The following is a 22,169-nucleotide window of genomic DNA, read 5'->3' as shown; positions in this document are numbered from 1 at the left end:
TGACCACTAAGCAGACAAGCATGTGGTACTGAATCCTCTGTGGCAGAGAAGGTTTTAGACCCTGATCAATAAGGCCCCATTACCATAAGGTTAACTGCATCTCAAAATCACCTTGTTATGCATAATACATTTTTAAATTATGCTCATTGTAATACTTATCCATTAAATTGGATATCAATAGATAATTTAACAGATATGAGGCAAGTTCTTAAAATTATCTTCTAGAGAGTTCAGACACATTCACATTCTAAGTCACCTTAGCCTTTGACACTTTTGATGTAATGAGGGAATGATATACCACAATATGAAACAATTCCTCCAATAATGGGATGGGAAATTTGCCAGAAGGAGTTGTAACCTTATCTATAACTAGTGTAATTACCCTCAGTGGCATCTTGTGCTGAGAATAATCTGTCTGTGAGAAACTGGGTCACAGCTAGAGCACTTAAATTACTATAGAAATTCAGAGTGATAGCTCCCTTTGCCAAGCTGTTTTTAAAGTGCTCCCCTAGACTGCAAAAGAGCAAAATAGAGGGGGAAATTCTAGGGTTTTAAAAGAAAAACTTTGCCCAATTTTTTTTTTTTTTTTTTTTTTTTTTGCGGTACGCGGGCCTCTCACTGCCGCGGCCTCTCCCATTGCGGAGCACAGGCTCCAGACGCGCAGGCCCAGCGGCCACGGCTCACGGGCCCAGCCGCTCCGCGGCACGTGGGATCCTCCCGGACCGGGGCACGAACCCGTGTCCCCTGCGTCGGCAGGCGGACTCTCAACCACTGCGCCACCAGGGAAGCCCCCAATTTTTCATTTAATTTTGCTATTAAGTAAAAACATTATTTGTAAAAAGAAGTTTTAACAAAACAAATTGTATAGACCATAGGAAAAAAAATGTAGCCCTTCAAAACTATTTTCAGTGGTGTCTTCCTGAACAAAAGTGGGGATAAACACAGGGCCTGGCCACTTACACAGCTTCCAGCCAGAGGCAGAAATTAAATGCTAACAGGATGGTTCATGTTACCTTACTAGGTTGTATTAAAATTCAAGGGTCTTACCAAACTTCAATTTCTCTTCCACTAAAAGAAACATTTGCTCCATAAAGTAATATATGTCTGGTTATCAATCAAACTTCTATGCTGCAAACCAAGCAGCAGTGCTGTGTGTTAAAAGAAACTTACCCTAAGACCATGTGAAAAATAAGAACTACTACAACTACTACCTTCCGTCTTTACTCTCCCTGAAAGTCACCTTATGCCAGCCTCGATACATATATAACACTCTTTCCAGAATGTAACCAATGTGACTTATACATAATGCCTCAAAGTTCAGGGTTCTTTATATTTTCCTTCCCTTCATCAGCACTAGGTATCTCTGTCTAATGTGAAAGTCCCTTTTAGAGAAAGAAGAAACTAGATTCAGAAAAACTACTTGAAATGCCCAGGACGACCTGACACATTGCCTGAAGCTATAATCAGATTCCAGGCTCCCGAATTTCCTTTTTTCTTTTCAAGCTTCAAGGCCATGATGGTTCACTAATTATGAGAAATACTTCTGAAAGGGCTGAACTGGATGAATTAGCATTTCACTGAGGTTTGAGTTTTACATATTTTTTTAGTCATAAAAATGTTCACAAAGAGCATGAAATAATATAATCTTGAAGTATAAAAAGGTGACTTTAGAAAGCAAAATGAAACTAAGAGCCTTGATGCCTTCACTGTGGATGCTGATTCTGTGACAGTGTTACTTCAATGGCTAAAGAATCTCTAAAGCCGAGAGGTATAAATAACAGTAAAGTACATTTTATAGGCTCTCTGGAAAAACAAAACAAAACATTGATTTGAGATGTTCTGCTCTTTAAGATTTAGGAGTCTGTGGAAATTAAACTGCAAGAAAGTAGGCATCCAGCTGTGACATATTCCGCGAGGGAAAGGAGGCACTAATGGTCCTCTTCACGTCAGACAGAAGAAACTCAGAGAACTGACCCTCAGCAGAGTCCAGGTAAAAGGAGGAGTCCAAACATGTGGTTTGGAGCCAAATGATAGAAAAGTTGGTCCTGATAGCCTCATCCATCAGAGGGCAGACAGCAGAAGCAAGAAGAACTACAATTCTGCAGCCTGTGGAACGAAAACTATGTTCACAGAAAGACAGACAAAATGAAAAGGCAGAGGGCTATGTACCAGATGAAGGAACAAGATGAAACCCCAGAAAAACAATTAAATGAAGTGGAGATAGGCAACCTTCCAGAAAAAGAATTCAGAATAATGATAGTGAAGATGATCCAGGACCTCGGAAAAAGAATGGAGGCAAAGATTGAGAAGATGCAAGAAATGTTTAAAAAAGACCTAGAAGAATTAAAGAACAAACAAACAGAGATGAACAATATAATAACTGAAATGAAAAAATACACTAGAAGGAATCAATAGCAGAATAACTGAGGCAGAAGAACAGATAAGTGACCTGGAAGACAGAATGGTGGAATTCACTGCCATGGAACAGAATAATGAAAAAAGAATGAAAAGAAATGAAGACAGCCTAAGAGACCTCTGGGACAACATTAAATGCAACAACATTCACATTATAGGGGTGCCAGAAGGAGAAGAGAGAAAGGACCTGAGAAAATATTTGAAGAGATTATAGTCGAAAACTTCCCTAATGTGGGAAAGGAATTAGCCACCCTAGTCCAGGAAGCGCAGAGAGTGCCAGGCAGAATAAGCCCAAGGAGAAACATTCTGAGACACATAGTAATCAAATTGACAAAAATTAAAGACAAAGAAAAATTACTAAAAGCAACAAGGGAAAAATGACAAATAACATACAAGGGAACTCCTATAACATTAACAGCTTATTTCTCAGCAGAAACTCTACAAGCTAGAAGGGAGTGGCATGATATATTTAAAGTGATGAAAGTAAAGAACCCACAACCAAGATTACTCTACCTGGCAAAGATCTCATTCAGATTTGACAGAGAAATCAAAAGCTTTACAGACAAGCAAAAGCTAAGAGAATTCAGCACCACCAAACCAGCTCTACAACAAATGGTAAAGGAACTCCTTTAGGCAGAAAACACAAGAGAAGAAAAGGACCTACAAAAACAAACCCAAAAGAATTAAGAAAATGGTAATAGGGGGCTTTCCTGGTGGCGCAGTAGATAGGAATCTGCCTGCCAATGCAGGGGACACGGGTTTGATCCCTGGTCCGGAAGGATCCCACATGCTGCGGAGCAACTACTGAGCCTGTGTGCCACAAGTACTGAAGCCCATGCACCTAGAGCCCGTGCTCTGCAGCAAGAGAGGCCACTGCAGTGAGAAGCCCGTGCACAGCAACAAAGAGTGGCCCCCACTCGATGCAATTAGAGAAAGCCCATGTGCAGCAACAAAGACCCAACACAGCCAAAAATAAATAAAATAAAAATAAATTTTTTAAGAAAACAATAATAGGAACATACATATCAGTAATTACCTTAAATGTGAATGGATTAAATGCTCCAACCAAAAGACACAGGCCTGCTGAATGGATATAAAAACAAGACCCATATACATGCTATCTACAAGAGACCCACTTCAGACCTAGGGACACATACAGACTGAAAGTGAAGGGATGGAAAAAGATATTCCATGCAAATGGAAATCCAAAGAAAGCTGGAGTAGCAATACTCATATCAGACAAAATAGACTTTAAAGTAAAGAATGTTATAAGAGACAAGGAAGGACACTACATAATGATCAAGGGATCAATCCAAGAAGAAGATATAACAATTATAAATATACATGCACCCAACATAGGAGCACCTCAGTACATAAGGCAAATGCTAACAGCTATAAAAGAGTTAATCGACAGTAACACAATAATAGTGGGGGGCTTTAACACCTCACTTACACCAATGGACAGATCATCCAGACAGAAAATTAATAAGGAAACAGAAGCTTTAAATGACACAACAGACCAGATAGATTTAATTGATATTTATAGGACATTCCATCCGAAAACAGCAGATTACACTTTCTTCTCAAGTGCACATGGAACATTCTCCAGGATAGATCACATCTAGGGTCACAAATGGTAAGTTTAAGAAAATTGAAATCATATCAAGCATCTTTTCCGATCACAATGCTCTGAGATCAGAAATCAATTACAGGGAAGAAAACGTAAAAAACACAAACACATGGAGGTTAAACAATATGTTACTAAATAACCAAGAGATCACTGAAGAAATCAAAGAGGAAGTCAAAAAATACCCAGAGACAAATGACAATGAAAACATGACAACTCAAAACCTATGGGATGGGGGCTTCCCTGGTGGCGCAGTGGTTGAGAGTCCGCCTGCCGATGCAGGGGACGCGGGTTTGTGCCCCGGTCCGGGAGGATCCCACGTGCCGCGGAGCGGCTGGGCCCGTGAGCCATGGCCGCCGAGCCTGCGCGTCCGGAGCCTGTGCTCCTCAATGGGGGAGGCCGCAACGGTGAGAGGCCCTCGTGCCGCAAAAAAAAAAAACCTATGGGATGCAGCAAAAGCAGTTCTAAGAGGGAAGTCGATATCAATACAATCCCACCTCAAGAAACAAGAAAAATCTCAAATGGACATTCTAACCTTACACCTAAGGAACTAGAGGAACAAAAACAAACAAAATGCAAAGTCAGTAGAAGGAAAGAAATCATAAAGATCAGAGCAGAAATAAATGAAATAGAAACAAAGAAAACAATAGCAAAGATCAATACAACTAAAAGCTGGTTCTTTGAGAAGATAAACAAAATTGATAAACCTTTAGCCAGACTCACCAAGAAAAAGAGGGAGAGGACTCAAATCAATAAAATTAGAAATGAAAAAGGAGAAGTTACAACAGACACCACAGAAATACAAAGCATCCTAAGAGACTACTATAAGCAACTCTATGCCAATAAAATGGACAACCTGGAAGAAATGGACAAATTCTTAGAAAGGTATAACCTTCCAAGACTGAACCAGGAAGAAAGAGAACACATGAACAGATGAATCACAAGTAATGAAATTGAAACTGTGATTAAAAATCTTCCAACAAACAAAAGTTCAGGACCTGATCGCTTCACAGGTGAATTTTATCAAACATTTAGAGAAAAGCTAACACCCATCCTTCTCAAACTCTTCCAAAAAATATCAGAGGAAGGAACACTCCCAAACTCATTCTACGAGGCCACCATTACCCTGATATCAAAAGCAGACAAAGATACTACAAAAAAAGAAAATTACAGACCAATATTACTGATGAAAATAGATGCAAAAATCCTCAACAAAATACTGGCAAACAGAATCCAACAACACATTAAAAGGATCATACACCATGATTAAGTGGAATTTAACCCAGGGATGCAAGGATTCTTCAATATAGGCAAATCAATCAATGTGATACATGATAATAACAAATTGAAGGATAAAAACCATATGATCATTTCAATAGATGCAGAAAAAGCTTTTGCCAAAATTCAACACCCATTTATGATAAAAACCTCCAGAGGGGCTTCCATGGTGGCACAGTGGTTGAGAATCTGCCTGCTAATGCAGGGGACACGGGTTCGAGCCCTGGTCTGGGAGGATCCCACATGCCACGGGGCAACTGGGCCCGTGAGCCACAACTACTGAGCCTGCGCATCTGTAGCCTGTGCTCCACAACAAGAGAGGCTGCGATAGTGAGAGGCCCGCGCACTGCGATGAAGAGTGGCCCCCGCTTGCCACAACTAGAGAAAGCCCTCTCACAGAAACGAAGACCCAACACAGCAAAAAAAAAAAAAAAAAAAAAAAAAAAAAAACCTCCAGAAAGTGAGCACAGAGGGAACCTACCTCAACATAATAAAGGCAATATACAACAAACCCCACAGCAAACGTCATTCTCAATGGTGAAAAACTGAAAGCATTTCCTCTAAGATCAGGAATAAGACAAGGATGTCCACTCTCGCCACTATTATTCAACATAGTTTTGGAAGTCCTAGCCACAGCAATCAGAGAAGAAAAAGAAATAAAAGGAATACAAATCGGAAAAATAGAAGTAAAACTGTCACTGTTTGCAGATTACTGTACATAGATAATCCTAAAGATGCCACCGGAAAACTACTAGAGCTAGTGAATAAATGTGGTAAAGTTGCAGGATACAAAATTAATGCACAGACATCTCTTGCATTTCTATACACTAACAATGAAAGATCAGAAAGAGAAATTAGGGAAACAACTGCATTCACCATTGCAACAAAAAGAATAAAATACCTAGGAATAAACCTACCTAAGGAGACAAAAGACCTGTACCCAGAAAACTATAAGACAACTGATAAAAGAAATCAGAGATGACACAAACAGATGGAGAGATATACCATGTTCTTGGATTGGAAGAATCAATATTGTGAAAATGGCTATACTACCCAAAGCAATCTACAGATTCAATGCAATCCCTATCAAATTACCAATGGCATTTTTCACAGAACTAGAATAAAAAAATCTTAAAATTTGTAAGGAGGGCTTCCCTGGTGGCGCAGTGGTTGAGAGTCCGCCTGCCGATGCAGGGGACACGGGTTCGTGCCCCGGTCTGGGAAGATCCCACATGCCGTGGAGCGGCCAGGCCCGTGAGCCATGGCTGCTGAGCCTGCGCATCCAGAACCTGTGCTCCACTACGGGAGAGGCCACAACAGTGAGAGGCCCGCGTACCGCAAAAAAAAAAAAAAATAAAAAAAATAAATAAATTTGTAAGGAGACACAAAAGACCCCAAATAGCTAAAGCAATCTTGAGGGAAAAAATTGGAGTTGGAGGAGATCAGGCTCCCTGGCTTCAGACTATACTACAAAGCTACAGTAAACAAGACAATATGGTACTGGCACAAAAACAGAAATATATATCAATGGAACAGGATAGAAAGTGCAGAGATAAACCCACACACCTATGGTCAACTAATCTATGACAAAGGAGGCAAGGATATGCAATGGAGAAAACACAGCCTCTTCAATAAGAGTGCTGGGAAAACTGGACAGCTACATGTAAAAGAATGAAATTAGAACACTCCCTAGCACCATACACAAAAATAAACTCAAAATGGATTAAAGACCTAAGTGTAAGACCAGACACTATAAAACTCTTAGAGGAAAACAGGAAGAACACGCTTTGACATAAATCACAGCAAGATCTTTTTTGACCCACCTCCTAGAGTAATGGAAATAAAAACAAAAATAAACAAGTGGGACCTAATGAAACTTAAAAGCTTTTGCACAGCAAAGGAAACTATAAACAAGATGAAAGGACAACCTTCAGAATAGGAGAAAATATTTGTAAATGAATCAATGGACAAAGGATTCATCTCCAAAATATATAAACAGCTCATACAGCTCAATATTAAAAAAACAACCCAATCAAAAAATGGGCAGAAGGGCTTCCCTGGTGGCGCAGTGGTTGAGAGTCCACCTGCCGGTGCAGGGGACACGGGTTCATGTCCCGGTCCAGGAGGATTCCACGTGCCACGGAGCAGCTGGGCCCGTGAGCCATGGCCACTGAGCCTGCGGGTCTGGAGCTTGTGCTCCGCAATGTGAGAGGCCGCAACAGTGAGAGGCCCGCGTACCGCAAAAAAAAAAAAAAAGGGCAGAATACCTAAATAGACATTTCTCCAAAGAAGACATACAGATGGCCAAGAAGCACATGAAAAGCTGCTCAACATCATTAACTATTAGAGAAATGCAAATCAAAACTACAATGAGGTATCACCTCACACCGGTTAGAATGGGCATCATCAGAAAATCTACAAACAATAAATGCTGGAGAGGGTGTGGAGAAAAGGGAACCCTCTTGCACTGCTGGTGGGAATGTAAATTGATACAGCCACTATGGAGAACAGTACAGAGGTTCCTTAAAAAAACTAAAAACAGAATTACCATATGATCCAGCAATCCCACTACTGGGCATATACCCAGAGAAAACCATAATTCAAAAAGACACACATGGGACTTCCCTGGTGGCACAGTGGTTAAGAATCCACCTGCCAATACAGGGGACACAGGTTCACGCCCCAGTCTGGGAAGATCCCATGTGCTGCAGAGCAACTAAGCCTGTGCACCACAACTACTGAGCCTGCGCTCTAGAGCCCACGAGCCACAACTACTGAAGCCCATGTGCCTAGAGCCTGTGCTCCGCAACAAGAAAAGCCACTGCAATGAGAAGCCCATGCACCACAACGAAGAGTAGCCCCTGTCGCCACAACTAGAGAAAGCCCACGTGCAGCAGCGAAGACCCAACACAACCAAAAATAAAAAAAATAAAAAATAAAAAAACACACACAAAAAGACACATGCACTCCAATGTTCATTGCAGCATTATTTACAATAGCCAGGTCATGGAAGCAACCTCAATACCCATCAACAGATGAATGGATAAAGAAGATGTGGTACATATATACAATGGAATATTACTCAGCCATAGAAAGGAACAAAATTGGGTCATTTGTAGAGACGCAGATGGACCTAGAAACTTCACTCATACAGAGTGAAGTAAGCCAGAAAGAGAAAAACAAATATCATATATTAATGCATATATGTGGAATCTAGAAAAATGGTACAGATGAACTGGCTTGCAAGGCAGAAATAGAGACACAGATGTAGAGAACAAATGTATAGACACCAAGGGGGGAAAGCGGGGGTGGGGGGTGGTAAGATGAATTGGGAGATTGGGATTGATATATATACACTAATATGTTTAAAACAGATAACTAATTAGAACCTGCTGTATAAAAAAATTAAATTAAATTAAAAAAAAAAAGAAAGTTGGTCCTACCAGGAATGTTTAGACAACATCAACAATACCTCGATAGAAGGATGTTGCAATTCTGAGCTCTCCGACCATCAATCACCGAAAGCTCTCTGACTTTAAGTTTGGAGCCCAGTGTGTCATCAATGGCATCTGCTTCTTTCTATAAAGAGCATGAAAGAAATCCATCAAAGTCAAACAGGGACATTCCAACTTCAGATACACAGTTTTCCTTTATATTTGCTGTACACACACACACACACACACACACACACACACACACACACACACACACACACACACACACACACACACACACACACACACACACACACACACACACACACACACACACACACACACACACACACACACACACACACACACACAGCCGAGACGGTAAGCAGGGGAATGTATGGAAGTGGTGGAATTGAAACAAAGGCTAAAATGTAGTTGACAAAGGAAAATAAGAAAAGCTGACCACCCACATTTGAAAAAGCATTATTTGGAAGAACAAAGTGCTTCTAAGTTGAAGATGCATAAATTATCAATGAACGGTACCCTCCTTTTGTCCCCCAAATCCTGATGGAGAGCAGACAGAAGGACTGTCACTATGAATCAAGCTCAGCTGAAACATGCCACTGCTGGTCCAGCCATTTACAGGGCCCATTCACCCCACAACCATTTGCATCCTGAACACTCAGAAAGCTGAACAATAAAACCTCCCAAACGTCTTCATGTGCAACAGGAAGCTCCCAAGCCCAGATGCTACCTTTCATTACCCTGGAGCCTGATGGACAACGGGGAGGGCGCAGTTCAAGGCATTGGTTTGATTTACCTCAATTAACAATAAAACACTACTGGCACACTCTACTGCTGTACAGAGAGCTGTAAGCAATGAGGGTCAGTCATAATTTACGGTGGAAGAGGCATAAAACAATTATACATAAAATACTGTTTGAGTAAATTGGGCATCAAGGTGAAAACATAGATTGACTTGATAAATAGCAAGTTTGATTTTGTTAAAGGTCAGGATCAATTTAAAAAACAGATCATGCCATTAAAAAATGAAAGAAGTGAAAGCAGACACAGAGAATGGACGTGCAAGACTGGGATTGACGTGTGTGCGCTGCCATGTGTAAAACAAATTGCTAGTGGGAACCTGCTGTATAGCGCAGGGAGCTCAGCTCGGTGCCCTGTGGTGACCTAGATGGGCAGGATGGGGTCGCGGGGGCGGGGTGGTGGTGGTGGAAGGCAGGTCCAAGGCGGGGGGATATGGGGATATATGTATATGTATAGCTAATTCACTTCGTTATACAGCAGAAACTGACACAACATTGTAAAGCAACTATACCCCAATTTAAAAAATAAAAAAGATTAAAAAATAGGGAACTCTGGCCAAAAAAAAAAAAAGTAAGGAAACCAAAGAGTTCTAGAACTGGATAACAGTTTAGGAAACAAAGACAACATGGAGTTTATAATAAGAGGCACCATGTGACCAAACTTTAACTGTTTCGTATTGTGCTGAGATTTCAGGCATACCTCTCAATATTCAGTTAAGAGTTGAAACCCAATGTGAAATTAAGTAGGCATTGTATTACACTATCAGAAAAAAAAAAAAAACCCTAGGAAAACCAAGACATTTTGAGCTTATAGTAAGCCAAGGAGTTACATTAAGCAAGGTGTGGGTTTTAGCTCACTTACCTGCTTGGAGTTACTGTTCACAAAGAAATCCTACAGCCATGGCAGAGGCATGGAAAAGGAAAATCAGATACATGCAGTTCAGAAATCACAGCAACCAATAGGGGAAGGTCAAGGAAATCAGTGACAGGGTAAGAGATGATTTTATGCTCCCAGGAGCAGCAATGAGAGTTGATGAAGATGAGAGTCTGGCTGGAGATACATTGAAGAGCAGGGTATTAAGCGTTCAGGGTAGAGAGAGAAGATGGCATGTGCTGTACACAGTTTTCAATGGTGGCAAATCAAATTCAGAAACGAAAGGGCTTAAAACACCCCCAAAAGACTCAAAGTGGTGAAGGAACAAAGTCTCTTTGAAAGGACCACTGGGCTCCATGTATTCAACATGAAGCAGATTTCATGGTTTTCCCTTGAAGCAGAAAATATCAATCAACTCTATCAACCTGAGGGAACTACTCCCATTGTCATGTGCTACCGGCAAAATATGCTTTTTTGAGGGGATGGAATAATCTCCTATCTTCTTGCGTCATTAGGAAGGATTAAGAAAAGAAAAAAGACCAGTTCAACAATATAGGTCAGTAAAACCAACACTCAGTACTCCCCGAGAGTCCAAACAATGTCTGTGGGCGCTCTGGGTAGGTATGAGGAAAAACACAGAACTTGCAATTAAGAGACAATAAGTGATTCATGTGCTGTGCAGCCATTGGTGGTCCTGTCCCCACTGCCTTGGGGCTGTTCATGCGTACAAGGTCAACAGCCTCTGTTGAAAATAGTTCATAGAAAAGACCTGGAGTGAAGAAGGGAAAGAGGAAGCAGTAATTGACATGTTATGAGAAAGTCACAGCTTTCTTTGCATATTTTTGCAGTGATGGCATGAATAAAGCTTCGGTGTGCAAAACACACCCCAGTTTTCGGGCCAATTACTTACACAATCAGCGTTTACTTAGCAGATTCTTTAAGGCCTCACTGGTCCCGGCAGCACTGCCAAGGCCAATTTTACACAGATGAGCTGTTTCACATCATTCTTCGAATGGGAAACAAAATGTATCCTCCCCTTGCTCCACCCATACAAGGGGGGATTACTTTTCTGGAATGGCGTTTAAAAAATAAAGTGATAACCACATGAAACTTTTCTTTCCTCTGATGTCACAGTTTTCTTTTGTCCCTGTTGTAACTGTCAAGTTTTTTACCCTGAAACTCCTTAGCGCTCTTTCCCTGTAACAGCAGTTTCTCCTTTCAAGGGCAGAAAAAACTTTGGTGAAGTGAACTCCATGAGGTCATCTTATCCTACTTTTCTCTCTTAAAGAGACAAGTTGCAAATTGAATTTAGACCCTGCTCTCCCTGTCTGGCCTTCAAGGAAGAAACTTGTACGAAGGTGTCTGGCAACTCATTCTCCCTAAGTTCCCACTGTCTGGAAATTAATCTCTACTGTAGTGGTCTATGGAACCAGGCCACAAGCATTTACTAAGGATGTGACTTGGGGCTCAGTTTCACTACCTGTAAAATGAAGTAAACAACCGGATTTTTATTGTATTAAATGTGATATGCATGTAAAGCATTTTGTACAGTACCTGTCACATATTTATGAGCTCCATACTTGGAAGCTATCACACATTACAATTATTGTATCTTTCAAGCAAATGATCAAGTCCATTTTTTTTTTGCCTATTGCCCTGCTTTTCAGTTGAGTTGAAGCACAGCTGGTCAAGATCTCCCACTTGTAACCAGCAGCAGCACTAAGTGTAACAGTTAATAGCTAAGTAATGTATCTATCTTTTGAGAGGTGAGGATGAGGAATGCCATGTGAGAGTTAGGTTAATTGGAGATCTTGAGGTTCCCCTATTTTAAGAGTCCTTTAATCATCACATTTTAAATAAAATCACAAAGCTTATTAGATGGGGAATGTTAAAAATATTGATGCTTCCAGGCCTATTTCAAATAAGTTAATATTCTTTTTGAAACTTTAAATTATTCACTAATTGGCTTGGGCCAAACATGATAGAATTGCCTACATTTGGCTCCACCTAACAGGATGTCTGATTTTTCCAGATGATTTTTGGTGTAGGGCTTAGGGTTTGGAACATAAATAGGAAGATGGGGCTTGCATTTTCAGGAGCCAGTGCTGACAAATTCCTATAGATAGGGTTTCACCATGAAATAATGACTCAACATTTCATAGACAATGACAACCTTTATATGGATGGTTCTTAATCTTTTTGAGGTTGAGATCCCATTGTAAATCTGATAAAAGCTGGAGATCCCTCTCCAGAGAAATGCACGCACTAGTATTTATATAAAACCTTGTATTTGATTAACTCTTACCATGTTGTCCAGCTATATAGAACCTGTACCTTATACTTTGGTCCTAAGAAAAACCACTATTTACAATTTTTATCTCCTGTCTTCATATGCCATGACTAAGGACAAAGCTTATTGAAATCAATGTCCTAAATCACATAATTTTCAATGTAAAAACTAGATATACAGGATAATAAAAAATGTAAAAAGAATACAAAAAGAAATTTCTTTAGCCATTCATAAAAATTCAGAAGATACCACTGACTATTCCAAATGGGACCCCAAGAATGACTTGTATATGACATGTTAACGGAGAGTTGGATTCTGGAGCCGAGGATAGTTATCCTTTGTAACTATTTCAAAGCAGAGAGGCTTTGAAATGTTATATCACGTGCTGATAATAGGACCTATAAAGAAGGGGTGTCCCCAGGCAAAGAGTGGGGAAGAGGAATGGAGATAACCAGCTGTTCACTTGTTGCTCCAGAGGTATGTGTGCCTTTAGGTAAATGTAGTACTTTAGTTCATTTTCTCTCTGTCCAAATTGCATGTATAGGGAGAATGAATTTATAACATCTTAAGATGAAAATCTCCCACAAAACAAATATGAATGTTGTTTAATTGTAACTGAGACAGTACTACTATGCAATGTGCTACATTATGTATTAAAATAAGTCTCTTGTGGCTGGCCTAGAGATCATGTATAGTACAGTTTCAATGAGGAAAAGAGGTTCTGAGATTCAAGACATTGACTTTCAAATGAACTTTTGTAATGTGAGCAGGGGAATAGCTGTATGCTATTAAATTCCATTTTATGTGGCACATAAGCTTACATAATCAGCTCTGCACACCTTTGATATCCACACTGGAAAAAAAAAATCCTGAATAGAAATGATCTTGTTCTTAAAACTGCAGTTAAAGAAAATGCTTTACAAAGTCTAACCTTCATAATCAATAAAGCCATCAATAAGAACAAAGTGAAACTGAGAATTATGCCACTTGTACACCTGTCTGGACACTGAATACATACTGAGCCATATTTTTATTATCTGTGACATAGGAATAATACTCACCTCAAAGAATTCGTGTGAAGATTAAATGAACACATAAGTATCAGTTCCTTGAGAACTAAAAATTAGGGTTGATGAGATTGGGGCTCTATATATTATATTCAGCACCAAAAATGTAATGGATACTTAATATTGATTATCATCTTTTAGTCTATATTCTGGTTATTTGAAGATTTTCCTCATCTCTGCTGCATTATAGACCTCCACAACAGTTTAATACATTTGTGTCCTTTGACATACTTTATATGCAAAGCAGACAGTAAAAATATCTGTTGTTTTTAATGATTCAATATTTCTCATATCAACAGGGCACATCTTGTGTGTGTGTGTACATTTACTTATATCAAATCTCTCCTACATGTCATTAATCAGTGTTCACCTAAATTATACTAATCTGAAGTTTGAAATTTTTTTCAAAATCTTACTCTGTGTAGTGTTCCTGTTGCATGCACACAGACAATGGTATTCATGGGTTCTTTGCCTCTCTGAGAAATTTACTTGGCCACACAACTGGCTGAAATCCAGAGAGTTCGACCAGGGTTTTATAACTCTGGAGGGAAGAAAGAGGAGAAATCATTGAAAAAAAGGGTTCCCGGTATTCATTTGGGAGTAGAAAAGAGAGCAATTCAAGTGTAACAATAATTATATAGAGCACTGCCAAGACTAAAATGAAAATGTATAGGTCTTGACATTGTCATTAGTTACGAGACTAGGGGACACAATGACAGGCACCCCATTTCCTTTAGTCTATCCTATGTGTTCCTACTAGTCTGTCTTCATCTTTCGATTTTCTGCCTCTCAACATTCAATAAATTCAATGGAATGGCTCAAATTATCTTCATTTGGGAAACACCTTTATGGTTTAAAAATTCTCAGCTCATGTTCTTACACCAAGAGGGGAGACATACTTGAGTCAAGCTGAGCGGGTGTGCTGAAATTTTTCTCTGGGAAGTTCTACTGCAAATGTCACAAATGATTCTACTTACCAGTCTACTACTGAGTGTTAAGTGCAACCGAAATGTTCTGGTTTATCCTGACTGGCATGACTACTGATTATTTAAACAGCAATTGGTTGCTAGGAGACAATTACCCAATGGCTAGGCTTTCTGCAACCCTGTCTCCTGGAGCTCTCGAGAACTGTCCACATATTTGTCCCAGAGCATTTTGGCAGCATCCTTCTGCACCTTCTGCTGAAAGCCAGTTAATTATGAGTCTTGTAAACGTGGGTCTTTCAACCATCTGCCTTCATAATAAATGTAACCCACAAGCTCAGACTTGAATAGCATCATTTGGAATACTGCTGTTTTCTCTTCCTTTTATTTACTTCTCTAAGTTCCCAAACCTTCATCTTAGGCAACTAGAATGGACCAGTATTAGTGACTGAAACTGAAGTAGGAAATCAGCAGGACGTGTAATTAGGTCAGAAGATTATTTGAATCCACCAGGAAACTGGCTATGTCCTAATGTCCTACTTCATGTTAAGGCCCAGAGGAAACTTTCGTGGGATGGGAGAGAGAGAGGAGGCCTGTTGTGGCCATTCAGGAATGAATCTGGTCCAAGTACCTGCCATACAAGAGCTCTCAACACATCTTTTGTTTGTCCCCTGAAAGATAAGGTATCTTGCTTTCAACTGGACAATGTCCTATCTTCTTTTTCGTCATTTTCCTTTATTTGGCACTTATGACATTGTACAAGTTTGCTGTCATACTTTTGGGAGGGGTCCCAGCTGAGTGCTCCTATCTTACAGTTATTCTGCCATGGCAGGCAACCACCTGCATTTTTGTACTTTATTAAAATAGCATTAAGGGCACTGCAGAGAAATATTCTCTCACTTAAGGGAAAATATTCTGGCTAAAAGATGTACTACTTTTTCTTTTCAATTTTAGTTGCATCAAAGGCCATTTTGAAAAAGAAAACCCTCAGCTGTTTTTTCTCCCCAGGCTCAGTCCATCTTCTCCCTTGGTGCTTGGCAGTTCTGTTCTGAGACACTCTTTCTTGGGAACCAAGCCAAGCCTAAGCAGACTAGGAAGTCTGCTGCTTGTCTGAGGATGCTCCACCCTGGGAATGATTCACACGGGAGTTAAGGGCCTCCCAGCAAAACCCAAGGAAAGCCCCTACACAGATGCCTGGCATCTGCCTGTTCCTGTTCCTTAAGACACACTCTGCTCTCATCATTTCTCTCCCTCAGTCACCCTTTGAACTTTGCTCCTTGCACTCTGAGACTCACTTTCCCCCCCCGCCCAGACCTCCGATTGACTGTTGAAGACCCCACTCCACCTCTTCCTTGTACTTCTGAGACTCTCTGTACCAAGCCACTTTGCTGTGAACTCTACTAAGATGCCCTCTCGAGGGGTGAGAGGTACCACACAGGTGTGACCAAGCTCACAAAATGATGCTGACTACTTGGCCAGGTTAGCAAGCACCAAATCAAGCTGCATGTTCTCACACTATCATGTTTGCTCACTTTTCAGAAGCTCCTCGGGTCCTATTTGTTCCACTGCCATCCCCGCACTTGCTCAGCCTTCACAGCCCCACTTCTGAGTCGATCATGTTCAGGACAGAGCAAAAACTTCTTTCTAGGTTCCATCTAGCTGCCAACTTATAGTCATTTACCAACCCCCATACTTCAAAAGGTTCCATTTATTTCAAATAAGTAGTCCACTTCTGATAATAACCATTTGAGACAAAAATATTATAACTAAAATAGCTTCAGAAACAAACACTGTGGGGTGACACTACAAGTTAGGTAACTCTCCTACTATTTTCCCCTGGTGGCCCCTTTGACTAAGCACAAGTGACAATAAGATACAGAGTTCCTTCCACCAGTGGAGACGGTGTTGTGGAAAGACACCAGAGCCTGAAGCTCCCTAACAAGGAGCTTGTATACCTTCAACATGTACACACACACGCGCGCACACACACACACACAAACTGACAGGAACCTAAACGCACATGCAGACCCACACACCATGCTGTTTGCAGGAACATAACAGGCTAGACCAAACAGCCTAGAATTAAGATGCCTATCATATCATGGTTATGGCAGATGGCCCAGGGATCATGCACAAGAACATGACTCCTTAATTATTTTATCATCTGGAGGGCACATGCTCTTACCTGCTGTCTTTGGTAAGCAGAGAAAGTTCTTTCCAGGTCTTCAAGATCTAGAACTTTGAAGACTTTTGTATCATCAATTTCGGTCCACACTGTTCCTTCCAGTTTGTTCTGCAAACATCAAGTTAAGAAGCGCTGGGGTTTATAGTTAGACACAAAAAGAACAGATGTAGTTATTTTTTACAAAGTGCTGCTATCCCAAATATTTCACTCTACCGGATGCTCAGAATGAGCTGGCTTCAAAAATTGGGTCCCTTGATTCAGAAGCTTTATCACTTGAATATCTGAGCTAGTGAGAATCCTGAGTCCACACTAGAAAATGAAATCACTGACAGCCAGGGCGGCCTGGTCAGAGACAACACAGTGGGCTGCTAATGCCATCCATTAGAGGGAAAGTTGGAACTAATGGCTCACCTCAGGCAGCTTAGACCAGTTGAAGGATTTCAGGGCATTCGTGGGCTGAGGAATGTTCTTCTTCTTGAGTGCCAGACCCAGGGGGGCACCAGGAGGTGGCATGACTCCTCCCAAGGGAGGAGGCCCTGGGGGAGGGGGGGGTCCCCCTGGGGGGAGGGGAGGGGGTGGAGGAGGAAGCGCTCCACCAGGCAGAGGTGGGGGTGGTGGGGGAGGGAGGAGGGGCCCAGGCACAGAGGAAGGAAAGGGACCCCCAGGGGCTCCAGGCGAGGCTCCACCGGGGAGTGAAGTGCAGACGGCCCTCTGAAAAATAAAAATAGGAAAAAGAAGAGATGAACGGAAGAAGTAAATTCACTGGATGATTTTTAGGGTCTGAAACTTTGCCTAACATGTGTATTATGGAGAAATTCACACATCTGAGAATGTGGGGTTAATGACGCAGTAAGTTGAGTGGCCTCGTGTGCGACACTCTAGGGCTCGTTTGCAAAGGGCTCACGTGTCTCTCACTTCTGGTACCATCCTCCAGTTTGGTTTTCATGCAATCAGTTTTCACGTTAAGAAGCTAATGTGATTTCCTTGCTCTTGTGAGAGGATCTGTATTGGAGAACAAACGCACACCTCCAACCACCTCTGCTAACGTGCACGGTAAGCAGGGGGAACAGGTCGCACAACCACTGTGATGGGTCAGGAGACGGTTCAGGCTCTATTGCCCCCAGCAGAGATGTCTCCTTAAGGATGGGGGCTCTGGGATAAGGAGGCCTTGGCAGCTGCCCAGCAATGGGAGACCCAGCCCGGGGCCGTGAGCTCACCCTGCTGAGCTCGTGGAGCTGGGCCGTGAGGTCTGCCACCTGCTGCTTCACTTGCTTGTGCTCAGTGGTCTCCTTTTCAAGTTTCTCTTTCATTTTATTCAAGGTCTGCATCATCTCTTCCTTCTCCTGGGTCTTGGCATCGCATTCTCGCTCTTTCTTTTCCAATTTCTGTTGTAATTCATTGTGCTCTACACATGAAAACAACTGGACATGAAAACGGTGAACTCTTCAAAGCTGAAGCATTTTCTCTAAACAGTAGATCGATTGAGGGTGATTGTGAGGCTCTTTATTAGGTAAATATAATTCCTCTTCTCCATCAAAGGGAGCAACTCATGGGCTCAATGGTGCTCGTGCTTGGAGGGGGCTTCAGATGAACAACTTTATCAACTACATTCTGTAAAAGGCTGAAGAGGCCCTCGAGTCACAGTTCCAAAGATGGAACACAGGCGTGAGCAACTATTTGTGGAGGTGAATGGTGCCTGCTTGGTATTTAATTTAGAATCCTGTCCTAGAAATGGCCCTTTAATCTCACTAGGGAAAATGACTATTAACAGGGCCTCTTTTCACAGCTTAGAAATGAGAACTAGACAAGTCCAGTGTTCATTAGCTGGGTTTGCTGGCTCAGGTCCCACTAGCAGAGGGGCTGAAAGGGAGGATCCTGCCCTGGGAGGAAGTGCTGCTGCTGGACCCAGGGTTTGTCCCAGTGTGGAGTCATTGCTCCCACTGCCCTCAGAGGGCCCCTTGGACTTGAAGTGTTTTATGCGCTGGCAAACAATTATTAAAACTTGCGAAAGCAAATGTTATTATCTCAGCATTAAACACCTTAAGGGCAGTAGTACCTGCCGAGCATGAGAATCACGATAAAACGAGGAGAAAAATATTAGCTCTCAGCTGTAGTTGCACTCACTCCCCCAATCCTGCTATAACGGAACAAGACATCCCATTTAGCATAATGCTTACTTATGTTGCCAACACGCCTGCTGACTCTAGCACTTACAGGAGTAATACTCTTTGGAAAAGAGGACTAACGAAGTTTAGCCTGCAGATTTTCATTTCAAATACTTGGCCCCAATCCCTAGTCTTTTTATACCAATAAACCCACTAGAGATAGAACCTACTGGGGCAGAGCTATACAGAGCTGGTCTGTATTTCTGAATTTGATAACATTTAAATTCTTGCTTTCTCTGTCTTTTACTTTCTCTCTTCTTAGTTCTCTAAAATCAGAGTTTGCAGAGAAGGGTTCAAGTCACTAAAATCCTTGGATTTTACCAGCCTTGGAGTTAAGATAACCGTCAACCCGCTTCTACCACTCTGTGGATGCTTCCCTGACTTCTTCAGCGACATCTAAAAACTACCCCACTGCATCCCACTTTCCTACTTCTATCTCCATTTCATTCCTCTTTGACAATGTAAGACCTGACTTCCTATTATCGGTCATTAGCCTTTGACAAATCTGGCCAAGCCTCAGAACCACCTGAGAGATTTTGACATTTCAGGACTCACAGACCACATTCCAGGGAGTCTGTTCTATAGATCAGGGGCAAGGCTTAGGAACCTGTGGTTTTCAAATGCTCCTTAGAGGATTCTGATAAAGTGCCCGGTATGGGAAGCTCCAGCCTAAAGGATTATCTCCACAAATGGTCTCCATTTGCTAAGCTTTTATTCAGTACTTACTGGGTATCCGGCACTACAGAGAATTCTCCCCAGATATTCTCCACCTTTCAGGTCCATAGTACTTCCTGTCTCCTCACAGCCTCCACCCTCTGAGAAATTCATCAACAGGTACCTTATTTAATAGAACTTTGCTACTTGACACTTACAGAGAAGAATTAATTTTACCGACAATATCTCCTTTTTTGCACTCTATGCATGACCTCACTTTAAACCATCCTATTCCTCCAGCTGATCTTGGCCATTTCCTCTTGTACCACCTCAACTGCCTAAATGCTACAAAACTTTCTACCATTTACTAGGCAGCTAATAAATGCCAGGTACTATGCTAAAGTCCTAATATTTGTCATTTACTCTTCACAACAACCCTGTGAGTTAGATGTAATCTTCACTTTGCAGAGGCAAAGACTGGAGGGGTAAAGGACATGACTTAGCCTACCCACACAGTCAGTCAGGGGCAGAACTGAGACCCAGACCCAGAGCCCAGCACCGTGCCTGCCCCATGCAGCCACTCAGAACATACCCACTGCATGAAGGACTGAAATGACTCCAAAGCTTATGTCCTAAGTACTCTCTTCAACTTGCACACCTGAGTCTCCATGCTCTAGGGTATATCCCTAAAGTACCACTCATTGACCATCTTCTCTGGTATAATTCTCTCTTTACCCTAACTTGTTGTCAGTGTCTCTATTCTTTCTATAGCAGTTTCTGGAATTAATTTATAAAAATGTATGTGCAACCTCACTTATTTGAGACCTATCTGAATTCATATAAGGAACCCACAATATAACAGAACTTCATATTTGGTATTTTCCGATATCAGTGGTGAGCCTGCTTTTCTGCTCAATGGACAAAACATGATGACAGGAAAGGAAATGCTTCAGCATCTCTTGGACCATCTTTTCAACACACTGAATACTATGGTGAATGCTACTGTATGTCACTGGATGTGACTGAGTCACTTGGACAGGGAAAAGGAAGTCAGTTAACCAGCATAGTGAAAGAGTAGTGGCCGGGAGTATGACTGTTTTCTCAAAGGGTCCAACTTTAATTTGCTAATATTTTGAAGGAGGGGAAGAGTTATACTTATTCTGTGAGTGGTTTGGCATGGTGACAGGCACAAATGACCCCCCCAAGTCATTTGATGCTGAGTGTTGATATCAAAGACATACTGAGATACTCACCAATGGCTGGTCTGTTAATGTTTCACAACATGTACATCTCCAAAGGTCAGTGATTTTCTGCATGATTTCTCTTTTTATAACTGGTGCCAAATTAAGGGCACGTGGAGAAATGGGCTGCTGAAACCAAGTTGCCTGTGCTTCTCTTTTAAAATTCTGGGTAATCCCTGGTGTCCCTGATTATAGTTCTTAAAATCTAGTGTGCTTTAAAGAGCAGTTACGGGGAAGGCTGGGATGAACGGTAGTTAAGAAAATTTGAATTAATGAATACTGAACAGCAAATGCTTCAAAAATGCTTCAAAAAATGAATGGTAGTTTAGAAAAATTGAATTAATGAACATTGAACAGCAAATGCTTCAAAAAATGATTATAATGAAAGGATAAAATATTTGGGAATCAACATGACAACTAAGATAGTCTGATTCAAGAAAAACCAGGCAAAATACCCTGAAAACATGGGGGAGGGGAAAGGCTGTTTATACACCAAAGTCAATGAGAAGCATCAATGCAAATTTCTAAAATATACAGCAAGGAGAGTTGTCCAATAACCAGTAACATGACCTCTTCTCTTGTCAGGACCTCATCATTTACCTTTTCTCATTTTTTCTGCTTGTTCTTTCCATTGCTTAACTTCATTTTCATTAACCAACCTGTATAAGAGTTAAAGGAGCATTCATTACAAAAAGCGTAAAAGGCCCACTGCTAAATGCATTCTCTCTAGGTAGAAAAATTGTTTAATGCAGAGAAAGTCCTCAGCATGCTTGAAACCCATTTAAAACACAGATGTTACATACATATATTACATGTATACATATAGGAACTCATATCTGACCTCTAGAACATTTCAGTTCTCCCAGCTGCTATTTTGAAGTAGGATAATACAAATGCCTTATATTGGTGCTATTATCTCAAGGGTAGCAAAATAAGAAGAAACTTACATCCGTACGACATTTTTAATATTAAAGTTTTCCAAGGGCGTGGAGTCAGGGTCCTGACCTTTGTCATTCTGAATAACTATTTGCTGTATAATTCTATCTAGGAGTAGCCAGTACTGAACGGTGTTGCCACTTCTCTTGTCTAAAAAAGAAAAGAACAGTGGAGATACTTCAACTGGTTTCAAAACTTGAACGAATATTTTTCAACAGTGGTCACCCACCAGAGCCACAAAACCAGACAGATGTTT

At 41.2% G+C, this 22,169-nt stretch overlaps 1 protein-coding gene across 1 annotated transcript in view; it reads right to left on the bottom strand.

The window, feature by feature from the left end:
• DAAM1 (dishevelled associated activator of morphogenesis 1) overlaps nt 1-22,169 on the bottom strand; it is a 174,255-nt gene that overhangs the window by 34,416 nt on the left and 117,670 nt on the right. Inside the window, exons 11-16 of the mRNA XM_081227160.1 lie at nt 21,925-22,063; nt 21,578-21,636; nt 18,135-18,322; nt 17,329-17,628; nt 16,918-17,025; nt 8,793-8,899 (exon numbers count right to left, since the gene is read on the bottom strand). Coding sequence (XP_081083286.1) covers nt 8,793-8,899; nt 16,918-17,025; nt 17,329-17,628; nt 18,135-18,322; nt 21,578-21,636; nt 21,925-22,063 — 901 coding nt within the window. The remainder of the gene's footprint in view (nt 1-8,792; nt 8,900-16,917; nt 17,026-17,328; nt 17,629-18,134; nt 18,323-21,577; nt 21,637-21,924; nt 22,064-22,169) is intronic.

This window comes from Mesoplodon bidens (assembly GCF_964165515.1).
Source record: "Mesoplodon bidens genome assembly, chromosome: 3".
NCBI classification, from domain to species: Eukaryota; Metazoa; Chordata; class Mammalia; order Artiodactyla; family Ziphiidae; genus Mesoplodon; species Mesoplodon bidens.
The sequence above is the reverse complement of the archived record's forward strand: the minus strand, read 5'-3'. Positions and strand labels throughout refer to the sequence as shown.